The sequence below is a fragment of the Brachypodium distachyon genome, chromosome 3, assembly GCF_000005505.3.
Source record: "Brachypodium distachyon strain Bd21 chromosome 3, Brachypodium_distachyon_v3.0, whole genome shotgun sequence".
Classification (NCBI taxonomy): domain Eukaryota; kingdom Viridiplantae; phylum Streptophyta; class Magnoliopsida; order Poales; family Poaceae; genus Brachypodium; species Brachypodium distachyon.
The window spans coordinates 42100242-42119129 of NC_016133.3; the positions used below are offsets into that span (position 1 = coordinate 42100242).

Below are 18888 nucleotides of genomic sequence, written 5' to 3' on the forward strand. Positions count from 1 at the left end.
TTCCCAAAGATTAAAGTGAAAAGGAGGTCATGTTCAGCGGTGTAAATCCGACCACCGCTTAATTCGACCACCGGTTAATAGGATCATACCGGACGGCCTGCCTTTCAGTTAACACGTCCGCTCTTCCGAAAGAAAAAGAAAAAAAAACGGTGACAATCCATTCCGTTGCGTTGCATAGCAAGCCGGCAGAACCGCGCGTCGCGCGCGGCGCAAGACAAGAGCAGAACCGGCCGAGACGACCCCTGCGGGAGGCTGCGAATCGAGAGAAGAAAAACCAAGCGCGGTTTGGCGTGGCTTTCCCGGTCCCTCATTGGACGGGAATGGAACGGAACCACGAATTAAACGCGGTGGAGCCGGACCGCAGAAAGTCAGCTGCTGGCTCGACCGGTGCGGCGCAGCGCACGGTCAGGGCGCGATCGATCGATCGTACGGACCAGTGGGCTGCAGAGGGTGGGTGCGGAGCGTGCAGGGAACAGGCAGTTGCAGTCGCAGCAGCCTCGGGCGGACCCGACACGGTTCGGTGCATTGCCTCAGGCCACCCAAGGCCCAAGGGCCACCGCCCCGCCGCCCGCCGAGGATCCCGCGCGGCTCCGGCTCCACGCACACGCAGATCTCTCTCCCGCTCGGCCCACCGGTAATGCAAAGAAAGATTCAGATGTCGGTTACTTTTAGTACTGAAATAATGAGTCATTGGTGTCCGTTCTCTGTGTGTGTGGAAAAAAAATTGTGAAAGTTTTTTTAACAGCTTATGGAAAAAACAAGTTTGTTGTTTTGTTTATTTTGTGTGTGTTAAAAGCACCGAAAATTGCCTCTTCCCATTTGCTTAGCGATCACAAACGTTCTTTTTCTTTAAGAAGCGTGGGTTGTGTATCAAGAGCACAATCACGTATAACCTGGCACATCACACAGGTTCATAAATGTTCATTTGATGAAAAATGTACAATTCTTTTGCAAGTTTTCTTTTACATTTATGACATGCTTGCATCACTTTATTGTGTTTGCTCTATCTCATACGCGATTTTTGCTCCAGGTAAGTGGACCCCGCACACAAGCATCTGTGTGAGGGGAGCACTTATGACGATGTATCATTACTTCGTACAAACTCTTACATCTATGTGCAACTTACCAAATGTAAAAAAGGACACAGATACATAACACGCGCATACCACATATAGCACCATTGATCCGATTCTATTTGCGTACGGCCATTTGTTTTTCTTTGTTTCCACATTACTATGACAAAGGAGGTGATTGGCAGGCTTCTCATCACGAAACAACTTGCAAGTTGCAACTAAAACAGCCTGTGCGGGCGATCAGTTATGAATTCGCAGTGATTCCTCTGCCGACTACTCCACAGTTTGTGCAATTCTGCAGTTTAACACACGCGTGCACAGACATAGACATAGACACAGACACAGACACATTGGTTAGATTTATATTGGAATACAATAATGGTTTTCCTTGTTCCAACGATATAATTCATTATCTTTTTTTCATTACGCGGCAGCTTACCACGCTTGTCATATGCACAGCTGCGTACAAGGTCAGCATTGGCTTTTTTTTTTTGAACTTCACAACATTGCATCATTTACGTCGGTCGACATAAATGTTCCAGGTATGATATGGTTCAGAGGTTGCATTTATCTTCTGCGCGTTTAAAATGACGGCAGCATTCGTACCTTTCCGTTTCGGTTTGACCAACTTATCAGCCGTAAACGCAACCCACACACGCAAGTTTCTTAGATAAGCAAACACGACAGAAATAAATCCCGTGAGGACAAACACTTATGTTTATGGCAACAGACATCATCCGTCGTTCATGTTGTTGGTTGATCTCGGCTTAGAACAAGTAAGATGGGATTAGGATAAGGATGGGGCCCACGAACCAACGTTCGTGGCCTTATCTCAACTAAACGCACCCTGATCGGGGGTGCCAAACCAATCGATGGTTCTGGTCCCCTGTCGTGCAATGCTATATAAGAAAGGGGGATCGGCAGCAAACATATAAAGAGATTGGTTCTCGTTTTGCTCACGTACTCTCGAAACCCTAACAAACCCAAACCAATCTAGGGAGCACTGACCACGACGGAAAGACCCGAACTTGCTGCTCCCGTCCCGGGGCAGTGCAAGTGGCGGCCGGAAGGAAGGAGGAGCTTCACCAGAACACCTCCACCGACTACTTCCTCTACGGCATCGCCACTGCGTCAACTCTCCACCGACTCCACAGCAATGGCGTCCTCCTCCATCGCACGTATGAATCATCTTAATCTCTCTACTGTTAGTGCTCTTATTAGAGCCTAATTTTTTGGTTTATGGGTTAATCCGATTAGGGTTAATGTTGCTTAATTATTTTCTGTTAGTGCTAATCTTGCATGATTAAGGATTAATTAAGATTAGATTAACACTGTTAATGATGTAAATTTTCTAATCGGATTAATTTGCCGTGGGTAATTTTGGCTCACTCACGCATGTCGGTTAGCAAGAATTTTAGAAGGAGGGGAACCAAATCCAAATCCCTAGAATTTTTCCCCAATTTCCCCGAACTCTAGAACGCCAAATCAAAAGATTTCGGGATAAAATGTTGTACTAACCTCGGCGGGATCTTCTAATGGACGGGCCTTGTGGGGTCTTGGACTCCATAGACCGTCGCAGGAACCAAATGACCCGCCGCTGGCCGCCGGCCGCCATGAACGGGCCGTGGCGGCGCCTATCCTCTCCTCGGGGAGGAGCCGCATGGCAACTCCAGCATGCGAGGGCGCCCCCGCCGCCACCACGTCGCTCCGGCTCGTGGGAACGACGCCGAGCTCGCCGGCATGTGGTCGGCCGGCCGCCGCGCCCCTCAAAATGCTCGCCACCCGAAGGGAAAACGGGCGCCGGAGTCCACGCTTGACAGAGGAGCCCGCGGGGTGTCGACCCACGCACGCTGCTCCGGTGAGCGCAGCCTCTGCGCCGTCGTTGCCGCCGGTCGTGAGCGCATCTCCATGGGCGTCGCCGCGCGAATCGGGAAGAACCGGATATGTTGGGTCGGGGAGAGGAGAAATGACGGCTAGGGTTTTCCAGGGGGAACGTTTTTGTTCCGTCGGAGGAATGCCTCAGCCGTTGGGTCTGCCCTCACGCAGGGCTCCTGATGGGCTTGCGGAAAGAGTTGGGCCAATTTTGGCCACGGGCTTCGGCCTAGGTTGAGATGGCCCACGCAGTTCCTTATGTATTCCGCTGCGCCCGCGTGGGAAATAAGTGGGCCGGCCCAATTTCGGCCAAAATGAGGTTTTATTGTTTTTTCTTTAATTCCAGTGCATTTACCCTATAAGATGTTCTTTTAATATGTTTTGCACTGTTAATTGATGGAAAATGGCCCAAAATTTTTCTTGCTGACACAAATTGGACATTTAATTATTTTGAATGAGGTTGAACCAACGAGATGCTTCATTTGGAATATTTTATTTGTCCTATGATGTTTACCTTTTAGGCATCAATTAATGATTAAAATACTAATGTATATTCTTGATGTCTAATTTGGTAAAATTTTGGCACTAAAATTAATTCTGACCAACGTTGTTTTAATTTATGAGCTGCCACATTTTGTTTGCTACAATTCTTTGTCTTTTCTGCCCAACGGTGATATGACTTAGAATTGTATACTCTTGCATGTTTATAAATCTACCAACGTAAATTTTTAATCATGCAATTTAACTTATGATTTTCTTATGTTATAATGACAGCCGCTACATTGATGCGTTATGACAACATTGAGGTACTAACGGGGAGCAACTTTCAGAATTGGAAGTCCCATGTCAAAATGAGTTTGGGGTCAATGGACTCGATTATGCTCTCAGGGAAGAGAAACCTAAGCCTCCAGCTACTGGAGTTGCCAGGTTTGATGCTTATGAATAAAGCTGGAGAAGTGTGACAATTCAAATCATGTCGCCTTTCTTGTTATGAAAACTTCAATCTCCCCTGATATCATCGGGGCTCTCCTGTTGGAAATATGCCCTAGAGGCAATAATAAATTTGTTATTATCATATTTCATTGTTCTTGATAAATGTTTATTGCCCATGCTATAATTGTATTGATTGGAAACTCAAATACATGTGTGGATAAATAAACAAATACCGTGTCCCTAATACGCCTCTACTAGATTAGCTCGTTGATTAAAGATGGTTAAGGTTTCCTAACCATAGACATGTGTTGTCATTTAATAACGAGATCATATCATTAGGAGAATGATGTGATGGACAGACCCAAACCTAAACATAGCTTTTGATCGTGTCACTTAAGTTTAAGTTGCTTATGTTTTATTATGTCAAGTATTATTTCTTTAGAACATGAGATCATGCCACTCCCTAGTACCGGAAGAATACTTTGTGGGCATCAACCGTCATCTCGTAACTGGGTGATCATAAAGGTGTTTTTCAGGTATCCCAGAAGGTGCTTGTTGGGTTGTATGGATCAAGACTGGGATTTGTCACTCCTTGTGACGGAGAGATATCTCTGGGCCCTCTCGGTAATATAACATCCTAATGAGCTTGCAAGCATGCGACTAATGTGTTTAGTTGCGGGGGTATTATATTACGGAACGAGTAAAGAGAACTTGCCGGTAACGAGATTAAACTAGGTATGGCGATACCGACGATCAAATCTCGGGCAAGTAATATATCGCGAGACAAAGAGAATTGGATACTGGATTAATTGAATCCTCGACATAGTGGTTCAACCGATGAGATCTTCGTGGAATATGTGGGAACTATTATGGACATCCAGGTCCCGCTATTGGTTATTGATATTTGATCATGTCCACATGTTCTCGAACCCGTAGGGTCACACACTTAACGTTTCATGTTGCTTGGGTTAGATGAGATAAATGATGATGATATCGAATTATGATTCGGAGTCTTGGATGGGATCCTAGACGCAACGAGGAGCTCCGGAATGTTCCGGAGATAAAGATTTATATATGGAAAGTTGTTTTCAGGGTTCTGGAAAGTTTGGAATATTTCCCGGTTTTGACCGGAAAGCTTCTAGAAGGTTCCGGAGGGATCCGGAGGGTTCCACCTTGAGGCCCACCTATCCCTGGGCTAAATGGGCCTGTGAGGGAGCACCCTGGCCTTAATGGGCCGAGGGGCTAGCCCACAGGGCCCATGCGGCCAGGAGGAGAGTCCTGGCCGCGGGAGAGTCCTGGCCGCCGGAGAGTCCTGGCCACGGGATAGTCCTGGCCGGCCACGCCTCCTCTACCCCTATATAAATAGAAGGGGGGGGGGGCAAGGGAGAGAGACACCCCAAGCTTTCAGTTGGATCTCTCTCCCCTGAGCCCTCCTCTCCTCCTCTTCTCACGCGCACGGCGTAGCCCTGTCCGTGAGAATATTCACCATAGTCACCACGCCGTCGTGCTGCCGGGATCTCGTCTACCTCTCCCTCTCGCTTGCTGGATCGAGGAAGGAGGAGACAACGTGAAGCTGAACGTGTGGATACCAAGGAGGTGCTGTCCGTTCGGCACTGAGATTAATCTCATTGAAAGTTCCACTACACCAACAACGATCTCGTGATCGTAACGCTTAGCGGTCTACGAGGGTATGGTGTTCATGATCCCTCTTGTTACATACATCTAGTATATATATTCTTGGGTTTTCTTCCGCACTTCTCGTAGGAAATTTTTGTTTCCTATGCAACGAACCTAACATCTCCCCGACAAGGGCACTGCTAAAGAATTTCTTAAAGTAGTTGAAGAACAATTCAAAAGTTCGGAAAAGGTATATTCTCGAGAGCTTCTTGGCAAGCTTCTTGAGAAGTATGTGATTGAAGGAAATGTAAGAGGCCATATCTTGAGGATGGTGAATGCGACTTCCAAGCTTAAGGCTTTGGAGTTTGTTCTTAATGAACATATCCTAATCCTCTTGATATTAGAGTCTCTCCCTCCAGAATTTGATCAGTTCAAGATCAATTACGATTTCCTGAAAGAAAAATGGTCGCTCGCGGAGATGACTCCTCGAGTTGTTGAGGAGGAACAGAGGATCATGAAACAGGCAAAGGACCAGGCTTTTCATGTTGGCTCTTCCAAGAGAAAGCATGACGGCCAGGCATCTTCTTCAAAGGCCCCAAAGAAGCAGTTCATTCAAAATGATACTCAAGCTGCTCCAAAGGGCAAGGGCCATGCTGCCAGCACCTCTGCTGGAGATGTGAAGAATGCTTTCCATTTTTGCAAGGAGATAGCCCATTTCCGGAAGAATTGCCATGGATTCCTCAAGTGGATGTTAAAGAGAGGTAATGATGAAATTACTTTCGTTGATGAATCATTGTATGTTGATTTTTCTCAAAATACATGGTGGATTGACTTAGGTGCAACCATTCATGTTGCAAACTCCTTGCAGGGATTAAGTTTGATCCGTACCATAAAGGCAAGAACAAGAAGCATTAAATTCGTCAATGGGAAGGAAGCCGATGTTGAAGCCGTGGGGACTCTCACATTGGAGCTACACAGCGGCTTTCATCTACATTTGAATAATGTCCTTTATGTACCTACATTAAGTAGGAATTTAATTTAAGTTTCTTGCTTCGACGATATTTCTATTGCATGTTTGTTTGTAAATCAACGATGCGTTATCAAATATTGTAATAATGACGTTGGCCTCGGTGTCAGACGAGGCAAATTATATATGTTAATGCTTAATTCTTTGGTTAATGTTTTAAATGTGAATGATGTTAGTTTTGAATGATGAATGTAATGCTAAGAAGAAATGGAGAAACACAAGTACTTCTTCAAAATTGTGGCATCGTCGCTTAGGCCACATTTCGAGGGGGAGAATGGAATGCCTTATTAAAAATGAAATTCTTCTCCCATTAGACTTCTCAGATGCAGACAAGTGTATTGACTGCATTAAAGGAAAATATGAAAAAACGATTAAGAAGGGAGCTACAAGAGCCTCATGGGTCCTCGAATTAATTCATACTGACATATGCGGACCCTTAAGCTGAGAACGGGATTGTTGCCCAATATTCAATGCCTGGTGAACCTCAGCAAAATGGTGTGGCTGAGCGTCGCAAGGGCACACTCATGGATATGGTGTGAAATATGCTCACTCATGCAAGTTTGCCAGTTAGCCTATGGATGGAGGCTTTAAAGACAACTGCGCACATATTAAATCTCGCTCCAACAAAGTCAACACCGAACACACCTGAGATGTGGACGGGAAAGAAGCCGAGTTTGAACTATCTGTGTGTGGGGGGCTGCCCTGCAGAAGCAAGAATTTTCAATCCACAACTTCAGAAATTAGATCCAAAAACGATAAGTTGCCATTTTATTGGATACCCTCATATTGGAAAGGGATACCGTTTTTATTGTCCGGGTCACACCACTAAATTTGTAGAGACCCGACAAGCGGTATTTTTTGAGGATAATGAAGTCACGGAAATAAGGGAAATTAATCTTGAGGAGAAACGGGTATGTGTCCCATCCCCGGCCATCCAAGAGATTTATTTCCCAATACGAAATATTAACGTGACACGGAATGTTGAACCTGAGGTTCGTCGCTCAGGCGCTCAACCAAATGGAGATCCTGAAACAGAAGAAGGTCCCCAGCCAACTGGAGACCAAGAAAATGAGGATCCTCAATCAGAAAATGATCCTCCACCATCACCTCCTGTGAGAAGATCACAACGTGAAAGAAAGAAGGCCATCCCAGATGATTATGTCACTTTTATGAGTGATGATATAAATGATGTTGGAAAGGTGGAGGACCCATCCTCATATAAGGAGGCGATCAAAAGCGAAAACTCGTCTAAGTGGGTAACTGCCATGGAGGAAGAGTTGAAATCTATGGACACAAATAATGTTTGGGACTTGGTAGAAATTCCCAATGGAGCTAAATGGGTAGGCTGCAAGTGGGTCTACAAAACTAAATATGACTCCAAAGGGAATGTCGAAAGATTTAAAGCAAAGTTTGTCGCAAAAGGGTTTACATAGCGAGAGGGAATCGATTACAACGAGACTTTTTCTCCTGTGTCATCCAAAGATTCTTTTAGAATCATTATGGCATTAGTGGCTCATAATGATCTAGAGCTACATCAAATTGACGTTAAAACGGCATTCCTAAATGGTGGTTTAAATGAAGATGTATACATGACTCAACCGGAAGGTTTTGTGGTGGAAGGGAAAGAACATTTAGCATGTCGTCTGAAGAAGTCAATCTATGGCTTGAATCAAGCTTCAAGACAATGGTACCTCAAGTTCGATAAGATTATCAGAACTTTAGGTTTTACGGAAAATGTTGTGGACAACTGCATATACGTCAAATTTAAAGACAGTCGCTTCACAAATTTAGTCCTACATGTGGATGACATATTGTTGGCATGTAGCGATAAGGATATGCTATATGAAACCAAGAATTTTTTGTCATCTAATTTTGATATGAAAGATCTCGGTGAAGTCTCATATGCCCTTGGCATTGAGATTCATCGAGATAGGTCTAAATGCACATTAGAACTATCACAGAAAGCATACTTTGAGAGGGTACTGAAGAAATACAATATGCACAAGTGCTCCTCCTCACCTGCTCCTGTAGTCAAGGGCGATAAGTTTGGGACATTCAATGCCCCATAAACCAAATTGAAACTGATCAAATGAAGCATGCTCCTTACACTTCAGCTGTCGGAAGCATTATGTATGCACAAGTATGTACACGCCCTGACTTATCTTATGTTACCGGGATGCTTGGCAGATACCAATCGAATTCAGGACCAGACCACTGGAAGGCCGCAAAGAAAGTCTTGCGTTATATGCAAGGTACTAAATATTACATGCTAACGTATCGAAAATCTGATAACCTGGAAGTTGTTGGTTATTCAGATGTTGATTTTGCCGGGTGTGTGGATACTAAGAAATCCACGTCAGGTTATATATTCACACTCGCTGGGGGAGCCATATCGTGGAAAAGCTCCAAGCAAACTTTGACTGCTTCATCTACGATGCAAGCGGAATTTGTAGCATGTTTGGAGGCCACTGGGTGGAATTTGTAGCATGTTTGGAGGCCACTGGGCAGGCTGTATGGCTAAAGAGTTTTATTCCCGGACTTAAAGTGGTAGCCAGCATTTCTAAACCACTGGCGTTGTACTGTGATAATGAACCCGCGGTTTTCTATACAAGTAACAACAAGTCAAGTGCTGCTGCCAAGCACATTGACATAAAGTATCATGTTGTGAAAGATAGAATCCATGATCAAACCATTGATGTCAAGCATATCAGCACCACTCATATGCTTGCGGATTCACCACCCAGTATTTTTTGTGATCATGTTGCCGGCATGGGACTACTGGAAGCTTAATGATCCTGGAAATTTAAGGGACCAATAAAGGGAACCACTCCCAATAAGAAAAATGTTATCTTTTGAAACAGGCTGCTATACTATAAGTATAGTGGAAATTTCGTGCGCTGCCACGGTCCAAACACAAGATGGTCGTCACTTGTATACACTATCTAAGGATTCTAATCTTCCCGGCCCAAAGCATATAAATCTAACACACTAAAAAACTGAAGGATGTGAGTACATCTATATAAATACACAAGGTGGCCTCGTACAACAGATGCAAAAGATACTTATTGATTGGGAAATCGAATCGGGTTGGGCTGATTCAGATTGGCCAAATCTCTTCCTGCTATTCCTCCTCTTATGGTTTTATTATATTCTAATTGTAATCTCCCTTTCCTCTTTGTCTTCCCTGACCATGAACTAATTGCAAGAAATAAATGAAACAAGATCAGAAACATGAACATTTGGAAGAAAGATCTGAACCATGAATGGAAAGTAACAAGATCTGTCATAAAAAAAATGCAAGAACAAATATCTGGAAAGAACAAACAACCAAAACAGAATCTCAGAAAAAAGGAAAAAAAATCTCCATCGCCCTATGTCCTAATAGAGGCCGAGTTCATTGAATTTGTTGAATCAAGGAATGAATCTGAATGAGGAGCTCATGAGAGGTGAAGCACAAGGCAGTGGATCGTTCTGTCCTCACTGACCCCACATCTCCTTGTCTCTGCCTGGATCTCGTCGGACTACGCCTCATTAGCTGCGGTGCTTCGCCTCTAGAGACAGGGCAACCGGGGCAAGCCGTGGTCGGGGAAGAGGGAATGAGGCATGGTCATGGAAGAGGGGTGACGCTCCGATTCTGCCGATCTCGCCACGGTGCACGCAGCCAACGCAAAGAAGGCCAAGGCCATGTGCGGTTGCAGCGAGCTCGCGAGGGCTGTCGCCGCTTCATGCGGCGCCTCTTCTGCTGTTGCTGCCTCGGCGGCCATGGTTGACTTTCACGTGCGTGAGCGACTTCAGAGACACGTCGCCTCTCTCTCATCTCCACGGCTCGTCCACCTCATCTTCCCCGATGGACTGGCTCATCGACTCTCTCTCAGACTGTTTATTATCCATGGCGGCGGCGGCGGATCCAGTCTCCATGACGGCGTGCGCAGGGGAGGAGCGCGGCGGCGATGGGCCGTCCATAGATCTTTCCTGGCGGAGACGGCGCTCGTAGAGGAGGAGGGCGGCTGCGGCGTGTAGAACGAGAAGCGAGGCTTGCGGCGGAGGGAGGAGAAGCAGCGGTCGAAGGAGGCGGCGAGTGCTGGTCAGGTAGACAAGAGAGAGGGTTTTTTTTACGAAGGGAGGGGGGTTCGCATCGGGACGTACAAGAGGGGGCGCGGTGGCATACTCATGTAAATTTAATGAAGTTGACGTACGGCGCCCGCGGCAATCCGACCAACTCCAATTTATTATATAGTAATACTATAAGTATTGAGTTTCAAAGACATATTATCGGTCATTGTAACACCTTACTTTGGTATGATATTCCTGTGGAAAGGGACGAATGTAAATAAGCCTAACGATTAAGGGGGAGAATGTTGGTTGGTCTCGGCTTAGACTGAGTAAGATGGGATTAGGATAAGGGTGGGGCCCACGAACCAACGTTCGTGGCCTTATCTCAACTAAACGCACCCTGATCGGGGGTGCCAAACCAATCGATGGTTCTGGTCCCCTGTCGTGCAGTGCTATATAAGAAAGGAGGATCGGCAGCAAACGGATAAAGAGATTGGTTCTCGTTTTGCTCACGTACTCCCGAAACGCTAACAAACCCAAACCGATCTGGGGAGCACTGACCACGACGAGAAGACCCGAGCTTGCTGCTCCCGTCCCGGGGCAGTGCAGGTGGCGGCCAGAAGGAAGGAGGAGCTTCACCAGAACACCTCCATCGACTACTTCCTCTACGGCATCGCCACTGCGTCAACTCTCCACCGACTCCACAGTAATGGCGTCCTCCTCCATCGCACGTATGAATCACCTTAATCTCTCTACTGTTAGTGCTCTATTAATGGCCAGTTCATGTTTAAGTTTAATCTAATAATCATTAAGTTATAACACATGTGAGATGCAAATCGCTAATTTTCATCGATCAAGAAATACCAGAAAACAACAACATAGAAACACCACGCGAGAGCCGGAGAGCCCAAAATACATCAAACTTTGCTTGCTGGACTTCCATTTCTGGACGACATCAAATTAATGATTTCCTTCCATTTCCGATTTTAAGCAAGAAGAAACCCCGTTTCCGTTTCCACTGCGTAAACCCACGGTGAAGAACACGGCACCGTTTCACAGATCACGTCCGGATCGGCGCCGAAACGGGGAAAGGGGACCCCACACGTCATCCCCACGGCTCTGAAAACCGCCCTGAGGCCGTCCCCACATGTCATCGGCACACACACGGCTGCAAAAACCGCTCGCACCAAAGCGGCAGGGGTACCCGGGTACGGGGAGCGTTTATCACGGACGGCTGGCCCGCAGCCGGACGGAGAAGGGAGAAAATAAATCGCGGAAGCAGAGAGAATCCCAACGCCTGCCCCTGTCCACCTCCCTCGGCTCCTCCCCTCGAGAAAGGAGAAATTTCTCTCCCTGTCTTTTTGATTCGTAAACAAACTCCAAGAGCCGTCCCCGCCTCTCCTCCCTTGTCCCCTCGATAAACCCCCGCTCCCTCCCCAACCAATCCAATCCATGGCGGCGGCGGCGTCATCGGCGGCGGCGGGTGGGGGCGGCAGGAGCAGCAGCAGGGACATACGGCTGACGGTGCAGGAGGCGGCGAAGAAGCTGGCGCTGTGGCACACGGCCACGTTCCGGCCCATACTCACCCACGACGACCTCGAGCCCATCCTCTACGCCGCGGGCTTCGTCGCGCTGCCGCTCGCCCCGCCCCCGCCGCCCCCGCCGGCGCCGGAGACGGGGACGGGGACGGAGGATCATCAGGAGCGGCCGGCCGTGCTGTGGAGGGAGTACGCCTTCCTCGGCGGCGGAACCGGCGGAGGCGGAGGGGGTGGGCCGCGTGGTAATGCGGTGGTGGGCTGGACGGGCCCAAGGCCGCGGCTGCCGTACCCGCGCGTCGACGCGCTGCACATCCGCACGTACCAGGCCTTCCTCGGCGCCGTCGAGGTCTACCTCGGCGCCGCCCGTGTGCCCAACCTCTTCCACGTCAGGTCCGTCCCGTCAGTCCCATCCCTTTCCGAATATTTCCGAATATGTGTTGCAGTGTTTGTACTAGAACAGGAAAAAAAAAACAGAGCAGATAAAATATGTTTTCTGGTTCGATCAGTGTGCGCGCGCCTATATGAGGCTAAGAACCATGGAAATTTGAAGGACGTCTGTGTATAAGCGGTGATAGCTCGGATTAGATAGTGGATGTTCAGTACTCTACTTCTGACTCGTTGCCGGCCGTCATCTCTCAAATGATCACGGACAGGGCAGCGTCGTTTTGCTGTTCTGAAAACTTGAAAAGGTGCCCAGCAGCAGCAGCAGCTCTACGCTGTTGTTGAGGATAGATTTTCGTTACTGTACGTTAGCTGTGGCATACTGGCCTACGGCTTAATAAGATTGATAGAATACTCATATTAACAAGGTATACCTTCTTTTCCGGTAGCCCATCCGAAAGGAACCTCAAAGTTAAGCGTGGTTGGCTGAGAGCAATTTGAGGATGGGTGACCGACCAGAAAGTTTCTCCCGAGAGAGCATGAGTGAGGACAAAGTGCGCTGGAAAGACATATGTTGGTCTGTGGGGCCAGTCTTGAAGCCTAGAGAGCTGCCAGGAGTGACGCTAGGGCGTTACAGTAGCCACGCTGATTCAAGGATTAGTTATAGAACATATCGAATTCTGAACTTGCTGAAATAAACGCTCAATTGTTTATTGTCTTGACACAGTTGGTGTGTTGGCCGGCCCAGGATCGACTCCTCATACTGCTCTATTAATATGTTGGCTAGTTCCTCCTAGCCAGCCACTTCATTTTCATAAATGAGAGTAATTGCTATGAACATCGAGTGAAAGAAATATTTTTTGGAATACTAATACGTAGTGCGAGTCATGCTTTTGATAAATCGGGTTGATATCTTTCTTAAGTATGTTGATATTTTATTTTTAAATGACTATTTTTACTATCGAAATCATTATTATTATTATGATGATGATGATGAAATGTTTAATTTCCAAAATATAATTTTTTTTAGTAACTTAAACTATCTAGTTGTATAGTTTGTTACGGAGTAGTGTTGGTACTTTGTTATTTGCACTTCATCTATTTCGTACGGCGATATGTACGTACTAACCGGATCTGAGAAAAGTATGTTTTTCATCGCTCAACTTGTCAAAAAGTACGCAAATAGTTGCCGAGTTTTCAGGTCAAGCGGGTTGAGTAATGGGGACGGGAACGAGGGTCGAGAATCGGTGTTGACCAAAACTACTACTACGGAACGATTACGGTATACACCTGATTGACAGCGGGGACGCAATCCACACGATCTGGGGAGGATGACTCTGGAACGATTAGGAAACGAACATTAATTCATAGTTGGATTACAGCTGAGGTTAGAAAATATACATTAATTGATAGTTGTCTAATTACATTGATTTGAGTTAGTATTGGAAATTAGGCCTTAATTTCTAGTTGCCTAATGAATCAGACTCAATTAATGGGTTTATCATTACCTCTTATAAGGTAGTATATGAAGTATATGACTAATTTGATATTATATTTATTGTTTTATTTCTAAATTAATAAAATATTTTTTGAAACATTATTAGATATTAACAGTGAGAGAGATATAACACTAAAATAAGTCGAATATGTAAGCTGAATAACATTCTTTTGTATTCATATTTGATTATATGTAATTATTAATATTTTAGAGCAATTTGGTCTTATTATTTAGTAAATTTAGATATACATTTAATTCTACTTGTCGTTAAAGAATGTGACATTTAGTTTTTTTAAAACGAATAGAGCTAAAATACTACTCATACTTATTCAATTCATGTAGGTAACTTAGCACTCTCCTGTATGTTCTCATGTATGTTGATTTTACCCGCTTCCTATCTTTTTATGCCCCTCTAACTCACATACTTATATAGCCCGTTAGCCACCCATAGCCATTGGATGCTTGACGGTTGTCAGTTGCAAAGATAATAGGCCTGATGAAGGTTGTAAATGGTTGTTAGCAAATTTCAATAAGTTATTAAAATAGTCAAATACTATGCACTTGCAAATTTTATGAAAACAATATTCTACTTGAGTTAAGCACAATCATAAAATGAATGTAGGGCAAATAAAACAATTGTATGTTCGAAAATGCAAATGAACATATTTTACAAATATAATAATATTTGCAGTACACCCAGTATTCTGACATGGGCATATGCATATTTGTTAGGGGATGTGTTAAAATTAAGGGAAGTTTGGAGGCGTGAGATCAGGTGTTGCTAGGGATCTGTTTTTGCAAATCATGCTAATCTTTTGCAACTATTAGTTTGCACTGAAATTAATTAATCTTGGGTTGTTTGGTTTGTCATCTCGAATCAGCTGCCTGTGGCTGTTTATCTTACCAAATTTTGCTAGCCCAAAGAATAGGCGAGCTGTGTGAAAAAATGCATCTGAAATTCTGAATATAACTAATTCTGGTTCTTTCATTTCTCTTCCGTTCAGATGCATGCCAGTGACGACGAAGCAGGACCGGGTATTTGACAAGGTCTTCAGGGCCATGAGGAACGACCAGGAAGGCATCATTGTCTACCGTGATGGCACCCTGGATGAAACAACCTTCAACGCTGTCTGCAGCGAGCACACCGCCATCGAGGAAGTCGGGTACCATGTCATCCCTGGCAACGCCTCCAGCGAGTTCGATTATGTCCGGCACAGCAAGATCCACGGCAACTGCGACAAGGAGTCTTGCAAGGGCTGCCCTGGCTATATTGACGTCGTCCTGCTCAAGGACCTCTTCCCCAGACCCAGCAGAAACGTGTTGGTCTGAAGGTCAGAAACCTGTCGCAATTTCCGTTATGATTGATGGAAAATAGTGAAACTCGGTTCCAAAAAGGTAGATGCGGAGAGGTGAGCCAGCTAGTGGCTTGTTAGCGAGGCTTGAGATGGATGATTCATGGTGGCTGTTGTGTTTATTGTGTTGGTTTATTATTCGTTCCTTCTCCAAGTTTTGTGTAATCCATCTGCTGCATATATGTGTCTGCACCGTGAGGCAGTAAGTTTTGTCGACATAATAAGGTTTGCAGAAAAGTTTGTAGCGGATTTGTGAACAATAATGCCAAGAAGAGAAAAGAGAATGCTAGTGGTTCTGCATGCAATTTTCCTGTGGGTTAATTGTCTGATCATTGTGGCGCAACAATTTGTGCCTCAACAGCACTTTAACAATTGTGGTGTGTGTGTGTGTGTGTGATCTTCTCTTACTCCATGGAGAAGGGAAGCATCTGTTTGTTGGTTACATTATTAGCCTTTTTGTTTATCAAGTAAGAAAATGAAGTCGTATATCACGCAGCTGCTCTCCTTAGTCAACTAGGGGAAAAAGCAAATAATTGACTAGTAATTTATATCCAACAGGGTAGAATTAATAATGATGATGCGGTTCAGAGCCCAGGCTAAGGCAAAGAAATACCAAACTTGCACCATGGTCCATTTGCTGTCGATCTCACACGGCTCTCCTTTTTTCTTTCCCCGGCCCCCACACTTCCACCTATGTCATGCGCTTCTTTTACCTTTTGCGCTTTTGCTCTTTTTGTAACCATTAGATACGTCCTGCAGATCTCCAGACATTCCAAACTGTATTCCAGGACCAGCCTGCAGGGGAGGCACTACTACTGCTACACCTCAAAAGCGAGCTTGGACTCGTCAATGGCGTACCACACCTAGTTACGTCCATGTCAATGTGAGCATCAGAATTTGTATACTAGCAAGATGGAGTCATCCCCTTCGGGTCAAATTTTGAGTAAATTTTTTGAACTGGCAAGTTTGTAGTGACGTATCTAGAAGTGAAACATAAACGGAATTAATCCCGATTGCATCCCTGCCTCACCTCAGAACTCATCTTCATCATAATATGCCTTTCTTGGAGCATACACATCTCATCTGCGCCACCGGTAACAACTGTAGCTAGCACATGATCGACATGATCGATGACATGAAAAACCAAAAGAGACTGACGTACAGCAACACATACATATACTACGTGGATCAATGCAAGGCTGAAAATCAACATCGAGACTTGAGCTCAGGGCCAGGGAGTAACAAGTAAAACTAGCAGCTAGCAGCAAGAGAGACCTAAGCTAGCTAGGCCTCGATCATCGGTACGACCACCCACAGCAGCGGCCGGTCAGGCGCGCTCTTCTCCATGTAGACCGCGACCGGGCTGATCGAGCTTCCTTTGGGAAAAAGAAAAGTGCTCCGTAGAATCGACAGGCAGCTGGTGTGGTGTAGGTATTGGTGGCTTGAAAAACACCAGGAATCTCTCTTGGGGCGCCGGCGTCTCCTTTAACCTTTTCCCTTCATCACATCCTGCCGGTGGCTCTTTTCGCTTTTCCCAGACTTGTGGTTCTGCTATAAGTGCCCTGCTCCGTCGACCTCATCGTGTTCGATTCTATTCTCCTTCTTTTCTTCCGCCCGCCGTCGTCTTGAACGCCGGCAATTCATAGACGGTGTAGTTAATTAAGATCGCCGGCCGGTGTGCTCGATCGATCGCCTTCATGGAGGTATGCATGGATCGAATCCATTGCTCTTCAATTCATTTGGTTGTTGAATTTGTCCGTGTCAGTGTGTGAGGCTAGCTCAAACTGCTATTCCTAGTTCAATTACCTTTTGCCTCTTCAGAATGATCGAAGAGGAATTTGTGTTTAATTCGTGAGATAAATTAACGGATCATGTGCGCCTCTCTCAACATACTCCAGTTGCTAGAGGACACTAGCTAGTTCCAATGCATGTCGGTTGGAACTACGTATAAATATTTTAGCCTTCGTGTATATATGCCCTAAACCGCCGTAAGCAAATGCATGTACTAGTGCTCTCAGTTTCACGAGAGATGGAATTTTGGCAAACAAAATGTTTCGATTTTCTCGACAAAGAAAATAAAAAAAGATTGCATGCACTATCTATATATGTACTCCGTATTTATCTTCGCATGTAAGTACATTTTTCGCATGATGACCGGTGCATATCTGCATGTGCACGACATGATTAAGTTACCTGCGGTGGTTCCCTGACCCTGACCCCGTAGATTATGAAATGCATTACGCAGAGCACCGAACTCAAAGTGGAGATGGTGGCGCTGCACGAGAAGAGGGTACGGAAATGCCTCTCCAAAGTGAAAGGTACGTACGTACTACACTCAACACCCACACCAAAATCTAAAGCCGGCTTGGCTTTGATCATCCCATCCATCCATACGGATCAGACCGATATGATCTCTCCTTTAATTCACCAAGTACCAACAAGCTAGACAATGCCATGAATGAATATCTACCTTTAATTCTCACTGTAGACTGAATGAATATATAATGGATATGATCATATATGCAGGGGTGGAGAGGGTGGAGGTGGAGGGGAGCATCCAGAAGGTGGTGGTGACGGGCTACGCCAACCGGAACAAGATCCTCAAGGCGCTCAGGAGGGTGGGGCTCAGGGCCGAGCTCTGGTCGCCGCGGAACGAGCTGCTGCTCACCACCTACGCCGCCGGGAGCTTCGCCTTCAACAACTACGCCTTCTTCTGATCCCCTCATATATGATATCTCCGGTGGCTGAAGCCTGACGATCGATGATACATACCCCGGGTTCTAGGCTTCAATTCTAGCTGGTGCTTGTTTGATGGGTGTTGCTTTCGTTAATTTCTTTGCTTTTATGTGCCTTGGATGGCTTTTTATCTTTTCTTACCATGTGTGTACATAGGTTACAAGTTTTTCTTTTTTCAACTTTGTGTTATGAAGACATGGGATTAAGTTGGTGACAAAGATGCATGGACAAACACTCCAATGTATGGCTATAGCCCTTAATGTTCAGGGAAAAAAATTTACAATATTCACTATGCGTGTGTTGTTGTTATTTTCCGGGGGGAAACAAGAGAAAACTAAGTGGAAGGTTCTGTCCCTTTCTATTTTTTTTTTCCGGTCAAGTCTTTGATTTATTGAGTCGGGGGATAAAATAGTGACTTCGAACACTAATGAAGTTCATAAGTAAGTTTTTCGTGGAAATATAACCTTTGGCTTTGGCACAACAAGAAGCCATGGATGCTTGATAGTGGGTCCCCCAAATTGATGGTTATTTTTACTTTGCTTTAAAATTCGTTTTAGACTGTTGGTGCTAGTTTGGCACGGGGCCTCGCGGGTGGAATATGAATATCAGAGAGAGAAGAAAAGGGATCCCTCCGAATAAAAGAGAAAAAAAGTTTTTTCCCGTCGATCACCCTGCGGCGCCGCCGTCTTGAGCAGCGGCATCTCGGTCCAACTTACTTACCAACACCGGGCTCCAAGTAGCCCATCTATTTTGCGCATTTCATGGGCTTCCCCACAGCAATCCACGGAACCTAGCCCGGATCGCACCT

At 45.5% G+C, this 18888-nt stretch overlaps 2 protein-coding genes and 1 non-coding gene across 3 annotated transcripts; 2 read left to right on the forward strand and 1 right to left on the reverse strand.

Moving 5' to 3' along the window:
• Positions 1–1324: 1324 nt before the first annotated feature.
• On the reverse strand, positions 1325–1433 carry MIR7786 (microRNA MIR7786). Its single transcript, NR_127078.1, has one exon. It is a non-coding gene; the product is annotated as a microRNA MIR7786 (primary transcript).
• A 10394-nt stretch (positions 1434–11827) lies between these two features.
• On the forward strand, positions 11828–15687 carry LOC100824822. The gene is made up of 2 exons (XM_003574711.4): positions 11828–12503; positions 14997–15687. The coding sequence occupies exons 1-2, from the start codon at positions 12028–12030 to the stop codon at positions 15319–15321; spliced, it is 801 nt and encodes a 266-aa protein (XP_003574759.1). The 5' UTR covers positions 11828–12027; the 3' UTR covers positions 15322–15687.
• A 1181-nt stretch (positions 15688–16868) lies between these two features.
• On the forward strand, positions 16869–18389 carry LOC100839717 (heavy metal-associated isoprenylated plant protein 28). The gene is made up of 3 exons (XM_003572328.4): positions 16869–17047; positions 17590–17662; positions 17871–18389. Exons 1-3 carry the CDS (start codon positions 17042–17044, stop codon positions 18059–18061), a joined length of 270 nt encoding a protein of 89 aa, XP_003572376.1. The 5' UTR covers positions 16869–17041; the 3' UTR covers positions 18062–18389.
• Positions 18390–18888: the final 499 nt, after the last annotated feature.

Bases quoted from the DNA above. Each gene is read 5' to 3' on its own strand.
- LOC100839717 (XM_003572328.4), top strand. The intron at 17,663-17,870 runs GTACGTACGTAC...TCATATATGCAG, and splicing joins ATGCCTCTCCAAAGTGAAAG to GGGTGGAGAGGGTGGAGGTG.
- LOC100824822 (XM_003574711.4), top strand. From the start codon at position 12,028: ATGGCGGCGGCGGCGTCATCGGCGGCGGCGGGTGGGGGCGGCAGGAGC. The intron at 12,504-14,996 runs GTCCGTCCCGTC...TCTTCCGTTCAG, and splicing joins CCCAACCTCTTCCACGTCAG to ATGCATGCCAGTGACGACGA.